General features: G+C 41.9%; 1 protein-coding gene across 1 annotated transcript in view; it reads left to right on the forward strand.

The window, feature by feature from the left end:
- Nucleotides 1–12,494, forward strand: part of Hsd17b3 (hydroxysteroid 17-beta dehydrogenase 3) — a 47,198-nt gene extending 34,704 nt beyond the window's left edge. Inside the window, exons 7-11 of the mRNA XM_042686982.1 lie at nt 2,525–2,559; nt 3,582–3,663; nt 4,092–4,157; nt 9,408–9,557; nt 12,118–12,494. Of these exons, the coding sequence (XP_042542916.1) occupies nt 2,525–2,559; nt 3,582–3,663; nt 4,092–4,157; nt 9,408–9,557; nt 12,118–12,228 (444 nt within the window). The 3' untranslated portion in view covers nt 12,229–12,494. The remainder of the gene's footprint in view (nt 1–2,524; nt 2,560–3,581; nt 3,664–4,091; nt 4,158–9,407; nt 9,558–12,117) is intronic.
- The last annotated feature ends 632 nt before the right edge of the window (nt 12,495–13,126 follow it).

Below are 13,126 nucleotides of genomic sequence, written 5' to 3' on the forward strand. Positions count from 1 at the left end.
GTGTGTGTGTGTGTGTGTGTGTGTGCACATGTGCCAGTCCTGGGTCTTAAACTCAGGGCCTGTGCACTGTCCTTGAGCTTTTATGTTTAAGGCTAACACTTTACCATTTGAGCCACAACTCCATGTCCAGTTTTTTGGTGGTTAATTGGAGACAAGAATCTCAATTAACCTGGCCTGGCCTGGCTCCAAAACTGCAATCCTCAAATCTCAGTCTCCTGAGTAGCTAGGATTACAGGCTTGAGCCTCCAGCACCCAGCTAGATGCTTTGTGTGAACAAAATGTTTCCATGTCCTCTGATTGGTAGGGCCCTCTAGCTCTACCATGGTACAACACTAGAGACTGAGCTCGGGATTTTCAGCCTGTGCTTATTCCATAGCTAGGAACCATACTGAATTCACAAAATTCACCACTGTGCTGGTGGTCACTATGGAAAGTCAGTTTAACTACAGCAGCGAATAAGGACTCCAAGGAGTGGTAGAGAAGGGGCACATTCAGTCTCTCAGGGACTAAACATAGTAGATGACTGATTTTCCAACATAAGTGGTGGGGGAGACACAGAGAGGAGCTGATCAGCTTCCCCCCAAATTATTTTCATGTACTTAAATTGGGCTGACAACTATTTTACTTTGGGTTGTTTTTCTGTAAGCATACTGGTGTTTTATAGTATCCTGCTTAGCTATTATTGAGTATACACATTCTTTTTATGCTGAGTAATCAATGGCTTTTTAAAACTCCCAGCTAATGTAGTTCTAAGTTTTATGTGTCCAACTATTGCCTGCAGCCTTACCACTAAAAATCTTTCATATTATTTTACACATTGAGTTTCCAGTCTTAGGCTGTTTGATCAGATGGGTTTCTCCAAATGGATTTGACAACACTCTAATTCCTTCAGCAGAGAAATGCTTTGATTTTTTAAGTTTTATTTATTGATGGACACTAAATTCCCTAAGTAACAAAGAAAAGACATTAAAGGTTTATTTCTGAATATGCTGTGTTCTAATTAGTCTTGCTGATTGGAAGCATGACTAATATAGCTTAATTACTTCAAAGATGCCATCTGGAAATAGTCACATCCTCTCATGTCAAGGGCAGAGATGGAAGATGAGAGCCAGGAGAAGGTGGGATAGGAATTAAAATGTAGAGAAATTTGAACAAGGGCCCACCCATATCCAGTGTTGACTCTCTACTTGGGATCATTCATCATAGAGGGCTAGTGAGTTTGCATGGGAGGCTTTGAGGACCAATGGCAGAGGACAGACCACAGGACCTGGAGGAGATTCCTAATAAGGGTGGAGCCAGGGAAGTGTGAGAAGTGAATCTCATCCTTCTCTCACCTCTCTCAAAAGCTGATGTTTCAGAGGCAGTTTCTAGAGAGTTCTGCTACTCCTCTTCCTCTAACCCCTAGCAATGGAAACATTGTCTGGAGGCTCCCTGACACAGGTGCCAGGGCATGGCCGATCTGCTGAGAACAGTAATAGGCTCTATAGAAAAGCTGCTGCACTACCCTAGACAATGTGGAGACGTGGACAGAGCTGTGTCCTGGTCTCTCTGCTTCCTCTGCTCCTCTTCTCGATTTGGATCTTCTCCATCTCAAACCTGATTCCAGGACAACTTTGACTCTGGTCAGTTATACTTTATAGAACATCTTAGTCCATGCATTGTTTAATTCTTAAAATGTGACCTTAGTAATCAATTAAAAACTCTTTGAGGCTGGGAAGGTGGTTCAATGGTAGAGTGCTTGCCTTGCATACATGAGGCCCTGGGTTTGATTCCTCAGCACCACATAAGCAGAAAAAGCCGGAAGTGCTGCTATGGCTCAAGTGGTAGAGCGCTAGCCTTGAGCTGAAGAGCTGAGGGACAGTGCCCAGGCCCAGAGTTCAGGCCCCATGACAGACAAAAAACAAACCAAAAACAAAAAACCCAACCAAAAAACCCCTTTGAGTATAGGTTTGGGCCTGCAAAACTGGCTGGGTGAACTTCTATAGGGAGGGGTGGTAGCTTGGGATGGAGAAAGTGATTCTCTACCATGTAATCCTAATGGATGCTGTGTCCATGAACTATGTCACACACTACCAGGTTGTACATACTGACACTGCTGAATGGAGAGATGTGTACAAAATTCTCATAGACTCTGATTAGGTCTGCTGACCCCAGTTCCAGCTCATGAGTGAGGTGTGTGGTGGCAGGCCTGCTTTTGCTGTCACCCAGAATAGAGTACCTTGCTATTTATTGATGCTGTAGCTATCAATCCATCAATTCCCATATTTTCAAAGTAACCTCATTTCACAAGAGGATGTTTATGGGAAACAACCAGAGACCTCCCAATAGTACGCCATTTGTCTAGGTTATTTCCTGTGGAGATCCTATCAGATTCTCATGTTTTCAGAATGACTGCTAATGGGTGCCAGCAATTCTCAAGGTCACCTGAGAAGATTAAGCTTCTCTAGTCACCACTTCCCCCGAGGTCCTTGCTCATTGCTACTTAGTTTCTTACTCAGGATTTAATGTTTCCCTTCTCTCATAGATGACACAGATAGTTCTGAAACACATGGAATCAAGGTAAGGTCTTGCTTTCACCAGTGATATAAGCTATTATGAAAGGACTTGGAGATTGGGGGTGGGGTGGAATGGAACAAACTAACATCTGAGCCAGGCCAGCCCCTCAAACATGCATGCATATTTGAAGGTCAAGTATAACACAACATAGAGAGAGGAAGAGATCTGTTATTTAAGTATACATTGGATTAAAAAAAAAAAAACTCATGTTGAGCATAAAAGAAGCAAATTGGTCTGAGTCCAAGCCCATGGCTTTGTGATTATAAATTTCAGCTTTTGTTTTCAGAATGAATACTCCAATTTACTGGTTGAAAACAATCTTTATCACTTTCCTCATTATTCCATGCTTGTATCACCCTATTATGACACTCATTTAGGAACTGGTTTTTCCCAGGTGGTATATATTAGAAAAAAATGCTTGATAGTTTCATGTTCCCTGGAGTAAGAAGGGACTTGGTGTTGTGTTCTAATTGAAGTTCCTTACCACAACCCCTCATGCAACTAACTAGGAAGAATTAAAGTTACTGAATTTTAAAAAGGCTGCTAATTAATGCCTTTAGAGACTTGTGAAGGGTATCTAAGTTAGCAAATGGTAGGCTGTCAAATTTACCCAGGATGGTATTCCACCATGACATCTTTCCTGCTGTGGGTCATCTTTGTGAGTCCAAAGGGGCCTGGATCTCATGTGGTCACCCTTAAGATGGGTGCATCCCTTCATCTTTGAATCCTAAGTGATGTGGCCCCCTGTATTTGGGCAGGGAGATTTTTTTTCATAGTAGAGACTCTGTTTCCAGTAACAAAGCCTTAATGTCATGTAATTGTTGAGTGACATCCCTGCCTAGTATCCTCCTGAACTTAAGTGAAATTATATTAACAGTTATTGGAAGCAGAACAGTTAGCGGCCATAGATTCTGGAGAGGATGGCATTTGACAGCATTCATACCGACCTTCAGTCTCTTTCAACTCAAGGTGGGATCAAGCAGTGAAGCATGAAGCAATGGGAACTTTGCTTCTTTGCTTTTTAGGCAGAAAGGTCTCATCTTGAACATTTCTTCAGGGGTAGGCCTTTGCCCTTGGCCTCTCTACTCTCTCTACTCAGCTTCCAAGGTGAGTGATGTCACCTACATTTCCCTCCACCCCCTACTGCCTCTTTGTTTGTCCTCAGTTTTAAGGTATGATTAACAAATAAAATGGGAAATAATTTACAATTTATAGCATGATATTTTGATATAGTATATATTGTGGAATGCTTAAATCAAGGTAGTTATCATATCCTTAGACTTATAAATTATTTTTGGTATGGTGAGAACATTAAGATCTACTCTCTTAACTCTAAAGTATGCAATATATTATCAATAACTATAATCACTAAGGCATGCACAATAAATCTCCAGAACATTTTCATCCCACATAACTGAAACTTTGTTTTCTTTGAGTACATCTCCAAGCAGCTAGTAGCAGCACCTCCTCAGTGCCCTTGAATGAAGGGAGATTGCATAGTCTAGTACTTTAGATGTGTCTGCTTCTCATTGCAGGCTTTTGTGTGCACATTTTCCAAGGCTCTGCAGGTGGAATATAAAGAAAAGGGAATCATTATCCAGGTGAGGTGGACAATTAGGATTCCTTGGGGATGGGAACTCTGGACCTCTAGGAACAGGGAACCACTGCCCCCTGCAGGATTGGCCATGCATGTACAGCTGGAGGAGAGGTAGGCTGGAAGAACTCTGTGGCTTCCTATATCTGTACCACTTCTACTGCTCTAGTTTCTCTGTACCCTGGGGACTAGAGTTGGGCAAGGATATGGCTGATAAAAAAAAATGCTTTGGACCAAATAGAATGCAGCAGAAGTTTGGGACTTGTCTAACTGTCTTTTCCTTTCTGACCTAGGTACAAGAGATGGGCATATATGGTAGGAACTGTGGAGAGGAAATAAAGAAAACGTGTCATATTGGAACTAAGGGAAAGTAGGGGAAGAGCTTTCCTTAGGGGACTGTTGGTCTGTTGTGGGCTAATGTAGACCCCCCCCCCCTCAGTCCAGTATTTGGTTTGATGGGAAAGGGGAAGAACCATCATGGAGTCAATTGCCTTTTGTGGGCTGACTAGTGTCACAGCCTGCAGTGTCAGTGGTTTACAAACTTTTGGTTCACCAATAGATTTCAGTGATTTCTTTCTTTTTTTGTGTGTGTCGGTTGTAGGGCTTGAACTCTGGGCCTAGACACTGTCCCTCAGCTCTTCAGCTCAAGGCAAGCACTCTACCACTTGAGCCACTTCTGGTTTTCTGGTGGTTAATTGGAGATAAGAGTCTCACAGACCTTCCTGCCCAGGGTTGGCTTTGAATTGCAATCCTCTTGAGTAGTTAGGATTACAGGCATGAACCACCAGTGCCCAGAAATTTCAATGATTTCTGAAACCCACAGAAGTGGTTTTATTTTGTTTTGGGCTAGAAAGAAGTTTTATGACATTAGAAGTGACAGTACACCAAAATTTTATCTTAAACATTATTGCTTTTCAATTAAAATGTCAGGTGAAGCTGAGCTGGTTCATGCCTTTAATTCTAGCTACTCAAGAGGCTGAGATCTGAGGATCAAGGTTCAAAGCCAGCATAGGCAGGAATGTCTGTGAGACCTTTATCTCCAGTTAACTATTAAGAAGCTGGAAGTGGAGGCTGTGGCTCAAGTGGTAGAGCACTAGCCATGCATGAAAAAGCTCAGGAACAGCACTCAGGGCCTGAGTTCAAGCCCCAGTACCAGCATGAAAAAAAAGCCAGGTGAGAATATCTTAGATGACTGTTACTACAAACTAATCAGCTACAGGTTAAAGCTCATTAAATAGGAAGATGTGACCTGATGTTAGGAATTTGGCCCAAAACATTGTTTTAGTGAGTAACTTCTTTCTCCTCTATATTTTTCTCCTTCTTCTCTTCCTTCTCCTCCTTCTTCTGGTATTGGTAGCAGAGTTTGAACTCCGGGTCTGATGGCTTTCTTTTTTTTTGGTCCAGTCCTGGGGCCTGAACTCTGGGCCTGGGCACTGTCCCTCAGCTCTTCAGCTCAAGGCTAGTGCTCTACCACTTGAGCCACAACAACACTTACGGCTTTTTTTTTTCTGTTTATGTGGTGCTGAGGAATTGAACCCAGGGCCTCATGCATGCAAGGCAAGCGCTCTACCACTGAGCTGAGCCACCTTCCCAGCCCCTACTCTTTTTTTTTTTTTTTTGTCAGTCATGGGGCTTGAACTCTGGGCCTGGGCACTGTCCCTCAGCTCTTCAGCTCAAGGCTAGTGCTCTACCACTTGAGCCACTGCTCCTCTTCCAATTTGCTGAGTGGTTTATTGACGATTGGAGTCTCATGGACTTTCCTGCCCAGGCTGGTTTTGAATCACAATCCTCAGATCTCAGCCTCCTGAGTAGCTAGGATTGCACCAGGCATGAGCACCTGGCGCCCGGCTTGGCCTTCTACTCTTGTCTGGCTTTTTCATTCATGTCTGGTATGCTGAATCATTCAAGCCACACTTCCAATCTGGCATTTTGCTAGCTACTTGGAGGATACAGTCTTAAGGGTTTTTTCCCACACTGGCTTCCATCTGGGGGTCCTCAGATTTCAGCCTCCTGAGTAGGAAGGATTACAGGTATGAGCCACCAACATCTGGCAGTGAGTCACTATTTCCTGCCTCAGCTGTCTCACCACAGTCCCTTTTAATACCCTATTGAACACATCTCACCATCAGAGATCTTTTTCTCCTTCCATGAGGGCTGTCTATTCTCCAGCTCCCAGAAGAAATTGGGACTTCCCTTTTGTAACTGCTACTCAGCTCATGCTAAGATTGCCACAGTTTTTTTTTAAAGCAAAGGAACAAAAAACAAACAATCTCTGGAGCGTAAAAAAAGCAAAATATAATTTTGCATGCTTATGATGAACTGACAAAAGACATGAGCTTGGGTTGGAGGCATTAGTAGAGTGCTAGGAAATCAGGTACTGAGTTTGAGAGCATCAGGTACCCAGTTGGAGCCCCTGTCTCTGACAAAAACGAAAAAAGAAAAAAAGACCTCATTATAGTGATTAGAGACCTCATCTTGAACACTGTCAGTGGAGATATTTGATTTTAAGAAATAGCTGGAGTTTGACAGGATTATACTTTGCCAATGAATTTCTGGCCAAGAATGACACATGGTTCTGCTCATAACTCATTGGCTAGATCTAGTCACATGGTCCCACTCCTCACAGAGGTTTTGGAGAAATGCAATCCTATTATGTGCTGGAAAAAGAAAGAACCAGAATGACTTGGTGATTTTTAAATATGAATGGCTACCTTAGTCACCACATCCTGACTATGTGATACCCTGGTCCATCTTCATCTTCATCATGGTGGGCAAGAAATACGGTGGCTGCCTAGGCAGTGGATACTAGGAGGCCACAGGATGGAGGTGGGGATGAAAGAGAATAAAGGGTCCTTTCCTGGTACAGAGGTCTTGGAATGGTTCAAATAACTATGAAAATTAGAATGGCCTTGACCTTTCAAAACCTAATTATCTCCTCTAAACATGTGCATAGTGATCAACAAATATCTGAAAGATGAATAAGGATGTGTAGGTCACAGGCTTGGATTTGAATTTCATCTCAGTTCCATCACTTGCCACCTTAGTGATTTGGATGACAACTTGCTTAAACTCCCTGAGCCTCAGTTTCCCCATCCATAAAGTGAGTTCATTATGCCTCCCTTCATCTTAGGATGATCATGAAGAACATATGATCATGAAGATCATCATGACTAAATATACAAGTTTAAACCATATTTATTGAGCTCTTATTTTATACAGAAACATGTTTTGTTAAAATTCATAGATAGGTATCTAAATATGTCCTATATTTCCTTCTTTGAAACTGAGTTGAGAATTCTGTCCAAGAGTAACACTTGAAGATGCTTTGGGGCAAGGAGGAGAAAGTATTAGGCAAATCAATCATAGTATTAGTTTCCATAATGACCAGTCCAATTCCATCAATTGACTGACTTATGAGTCATAAGTCAAAATTGGATTTCACTGTAAAACAGTGGTATTTCCAATATGATGTGGAGAAAAATGAAAGTAAGAAAACTAGCACAGATAATTTTCTTCCTAAAGATACTAAAGTCTCTGTATCTGAGAATAAATTAATAAAATCCCATTAGGGGGGCTCAGTGCATGGCTCAAGTGGTAGAGTACCTGCCAAGAGCAAAGGACTGAGCTCAGACCCCAGCGCCACCCAAGTTAAAGCAGAATGAAAGAACATTAGAGTCCTTGGGCTCAACCATTGTGTATGGTTAGCCACAAATAGGAGCAACGTGGTTTATTTTTGTTGTTTGTTTTGTTTTGCTCTTTTTGTTTCTTTGGGCAAGGGCAGTACTGGGATTTGAAGTCAGGGTCTCATACTTGCTTAGCTTGCTTGCTTAGTCACTTAGCTTTCTTGTTCATGGCTGGTGTTCTATAGCACTTGAACTATACCTGTAGCCCCCAATCATGTTTTACTTTATTTTGTTGTTATTATGGTTTATATCATTTTAGATTTAAATTTTATTTTATTTGTGAGGAATTTTGCGTACCAGGAAGTTGCTCTTCCTCTGAGCTACACCTCCCAGTTTTGTTACTTTCTCTCTCTTTCTCTCTATGGTCCTGGGGAGTTGAAGGACTCATGTTCTCTAGGCAAGGCTGCTATCACTTGAGCCACATTCCAGTGCCAGTGTTGGCAGAACACAGTGTGTAGTTGTTTATTTTTCTTCTCAGAGCAGGAAAAGTGATATATGTGCACCAGACAGGGTATGAACGTGAAAGGCCAGAGTGCTTTAAGTTATTCTTTGTTTATGAGGTTTAGAAACAAAGTTATGGGATTGCCAGATTAATCATATATGAGTGTGTATATATTTGTTTCTTTATTTGCCAGGCCTGGGCTTGAACCCTGGACCTGAGAGCTGTTGCTGAGCTTCTTTGGCTCAAGGCTAGCACTCTACCACTTGAGCCACAGCACCACTTCCATTTTTTTCTGAGTAGTTTATTGGAGATAAGAGACTCGCAGACTTTCCTGCCTGAGATAGCTTTGAACTGTGATCCTCAGATCTCATCCTCCTGAGTAGCTAGGATTATAGGTATGAGCCACTGGCACCAGCCAAGTTATATTTTTAGATTAATACAAATAATTTCTGTCTTTGAGATAGAGTTGTGTCATGTAGTGCAGGTTAGCCTAGAACTCATGATCCTCCTGTATCTGCTTCTGAGTGATAAGATTACAGGCATGTGCCACTATTACCCAGCTGGATAATATTTTTAGCACAAGTCCATTCTGTGTTATACTTGAGACATAATTATGGCATAATTTTTTGTCTGAACTTGGATTGTAACTGGCATTTTGTATTTTTATTTACCAACTCTCTCAGTCCTTTGGAGTGCTTGGAAGAATATTTGAGCAACCTGGTATATGGTTCAGGCCTTGTCTTGAGAAAGCAAATCAGTTCAGTGCCTTGTATCAACTGGGCTCTCAAAGCTTTTTACAGAAAGCAAGAAGTTTGAAGATGATGGTTGGGAAAACAAATGTTAATTCTCAGCCTTCTTGGGATGGAGTCTTTATTTAATTTATTTTTTCCCTTCTTTGTGCCAGTAATGGGACTTGAAATCAGGGCCTCGTGATCTGTTGGCTTTTTCTCTCAAGTCTGGCACAATACCACTTGAGCCACATCTGTACTTCTGGCATTTTGTTAGTTAATTGGAGATATGAGTCTCACAAACTTTTTTTAAAAAACAAGGCTGGGTTCAAATTGATATCCTTAGATAGAAGCCGGTGCAAGCCACCAATGCCCAGCTTTTTAGTCTTTATTTTGAATTATAGGTGCTGACTCCATATGCTGTTTCAACCCCAATGACAAAGTATCTCAATACCAACATGATAACCAAGAGTGCTGATGACTTCGTTAAAGAATCACTGAATTATGTCACGATTGGAGATGAAATCTGTGGCTGCCTTGTGCATGAGATTTTGGTAATCAGTAACTTCTTCTTTTCTTAAAGAATGACTGCGAGATGGGCAGACAGCCCCTGAAGGGCATGGCTCTTCTTGCGAGTGGAAGACCCAGTGAATTTAGAGGGGAAGCATTAGGCCTGTGTACCAGCCTGGAGATAACCCTAAAACTTCCTGATGGCCTCACTTCTCCCTTAGAACAGAAAGTGGTTCCCAGAATCTCTTGGGTAGGAAAGACCAATACATCTGGGTGCTGTCTTGCTTGGCTGTTCCTTCTAGTAAACATTTAAGTATTGGCCATCCAGGGTATGTGAGTCAGTTTTTCTATTGCTGCAACAAAATACCTGAGATAAACAATTTAATGGAAGAAAGATTTATTTTGTCTTAATCTTTCAAAGGTTTCAGTCCATAGTGGGTTGGCTTCATTGTTTTGGGGCCAAAGGTGAGGCAGAGCATCATGGCAGGGAACATATATTTTGGAGTACAGCTGCTTAGCTCCTGGTAGCCAGAAAGCCAAGAATGAGGATGGGTCTGGGGAAAGACATACCCCTTCCAAGATGTACCTCATGACCCATTTCCTCTAACTAGACCCAGTCTCCTAGCAGCCCATTCAGCAATGAATTCATTAATCCTCATGATCTAATCACCCCAGAACCAAGTCTCCAGCCCATGAGGCTTTGGGGTAGACAGTCCACTCTCAACCATAGCACATAGGAAAAAAAGAACAAGACCACTTTGAGTTGTTTCTTGGTGCAAACATACCCACGAAAGCTTAATTTTAGCCACCAAGATGATGTCACTGCCTATAAATTGGAGAGGAGCTTATAGCCAGTTTTTGTGAGCAAGCACCAACCAGATAGATCTAGCACTTCTTAAACTCTATTAAATATGGAAATAAGGTCAAGAACATATGATATATGAAGTTTTTTGTGTGTGAGGGAGGATATTGGGGTTGAACTCAGAGCCTCAAGCAGCTTGAACCATTTAAACTTGTTTTTCTTTACTCCCTTCCTTCCTCCCTTCCTTCTTCTTTCTCTCCCTCCCTCCCTCCTTTTCTTGTTCCTTCCTTCCTTTTTTTCCCCCCATACAGCAATAGCTTTATTATGAACTTGACTAATGGTATTGGTGCTACTGAACTCAGGGCCTCACCATCTCCAGGGCAAAAAACACATAGATTTCCTTATATGGACCTGGTGTCATAGCCTGTCCATCTCCAGGATTAGCTATCCAGTAGGTGTAACATCCCCTTTACCTTCCCAACAGTTCTGTTACTGTGGTCTTCTATGATGCTGACATTTTAAATGGAATGTGTCACATCTCTAAAATGTGTTCTTGAGACAGAAGTAGCTTGGAAGACTGTTCCTGCATTATTTGCTGCATGATCCAACTTCATATGTCCAAAGTTGAGCACTTTCTTGATTTTTTTTTTCCCTGTCAGTCATGGGACTTGGACTCTGGGCCTAGGCACTGTCGCTGAGCTTTTCAGCTCAACATGAGCTCTCTACCACTTGAGCCACAGTGCCACTTCCGGTTTTCTGGTGGTTAATTGGAGATAAGAGTCTCATGGACTTTCCTGCCCAGGCTGGCTTTGAACTGTGATCCTCAGATCTCAGCCTCCTGAGTAGTTAGGATTACAGGCGTGAGCCACCAATGCCTGGCTGACATTTTTCTTCTCTTTTGATTTTTTAATAACAAATTCTGACCTCTTCAAGTAAATAGATACCAAGAACAGGCTAGGAGAAAGAAATTGTCTCCTGCTTCATCACATTTATCCTCATTCACCCTCTGCATTGGTACCTTCCCACTGGTAACTGCCTCAAAAACAGATTCTGTTTTACTTTCCTGTCATTCATTTTTTAGTGTATATTAATTGCACAAAGTTTTGACTACAGTATTTCATACCTACACATATAATGTTTTAATCAGATAAAATGATCCCTCTAGCTTATACCTGTAATCCTTGGTAGACAGGAGACTAAGATCTGAGGATTGCAGTTGAAAGCCAGCAGAGGCAAGAAAGTCTCTAAGACCCTTATCTCCAATTAACCACCACAAAGCTGGAAATGGAGCTATGGCTTTAGGCTTAAGTAAAAAGCTCAGGGCACACCTAGGCCCTAAGTTCAAGCCCTAGGACCAGTACATGTGCACCATGCAATGCACGCGTACATCCCCCCTTTATTGCTCTCTCTTTCCCTATTATTCACCAGCTTTCTGTGTTTCTTTATGCAATATTCACACGTCGCACATTGTATTTCTGCCTTAATCATTTGTCATCATTCTCTTTCCCTCTTCCTTGTCCACAGGCTCAAGTTATAATCACATTCTATGTATGTATGCATATATTATCTATCTATCTATCTATCTTCATCATATATATCTTTTAGATTTAGATTTCACAAATGAGTGAAAATGTGATATTTGGCTTCTTGAACTTGTCTTCTCTCACTCAACATTATCTCCAGCTCTATCCATTTTTCACAAAAGACAGTTCCTAAAAACAATGAATATACACTGATTTGTTTCAGTTGTAGTTTCTTTGTGAGGCTTTTCTCATCCACACTTGTGCTTTTGTCTGCTGAAGGCGGGCCTCCTGAACCTGATTCCATCCTGGGCCTTCTATAGTGGCACCTTCCAGAGGATGCTTCTGACGCACTACACACACTACTTGAAGAAAAACACCAGCAGCAGCTAGTGCAACGCCAGCTGGCCTGGAACCCATCCTCTTCTTTACCAAGATCCTAGTGACTACCTGGACCAGAGGAGCAGGCCTACACCTTCATCTGCCCAAAGCTGGAGAAGGCCTGTGTCATGAACACAGCATTTCAAATACACATTGTTTCCCACCATACTCGTCTAGAGATTTTTTTGAAAAGCTGTTGTGTAAAAATAGGTGCTATGCAAACGCTTTTAAAGGCTTCGTGCAGGAGGGGAAGAGGGTATCTATGGTTGACATATGAAGAATTTCTGTAGTTGTACGCTTGTTAAATAAATGTGCTGAGAAGAAACCTCTGATTCTTAGAATATTGAGAATATTCATATGTGGTCGGTTACTTTTATACCTGTGGGTAAAAGTCACAAGTGAAATGACTATGTGAGTTTGCCGAGGCTTCAGTAGTTCTAAAGCATACACAGTGTCTCAAACTGGGTTCCTCAGAGACCCAGGAAACTGGATAGGGGAAAGCATAAGACAACAGCTATGTGCCTCCTTCTCTTTATCTCCATAAATGTAGCATCAGATTTATCTATTTTTGTTATATTTATGGTTTTTTGTAAGATTGTAAAGATATAGAAGAATCTGTGGCAAGAGTTGATAACTATAGAAATGAGATTTTGCAAGTCTGTAAGTCTTGGGTTGTTGGGACACATGGGATGGTGTGTCCAGTCCTAGGGCTAGAATCTTCTGAAGGCTAGGTAGTTGTATGTCCCACTTTTGAGGGAATTGTTGGCTGGGACACCCATTGTGGCTGCCAGATGGAGCACCTGAATGTTGCCTCTCTCTGTGGCTGCTTGGACTTCCTCACAGCATGGTGGATGGGTTCCATGCATAAGCATTGCAAAGAAAATCAGAGACTATGACAGCCTTGAGAGTC

The sequence above is a fragment of the Dipodomys spectabilis genome, unplaced genomic scaffold (genome assembly GCF_019054845.1).
Source record: "Dipodomys spectabilis isolate Male_0828 unplaced genomic scaffold, ASM1905484v1 ptg000098l, whole genome shotgun sequence".
Lineage (NCBI taxonomy): Eukaryota > Metazoa > Chordata > Mammalia > Rodentia > Heteromyidae > Dipodomys > Dipodomys spectabilis.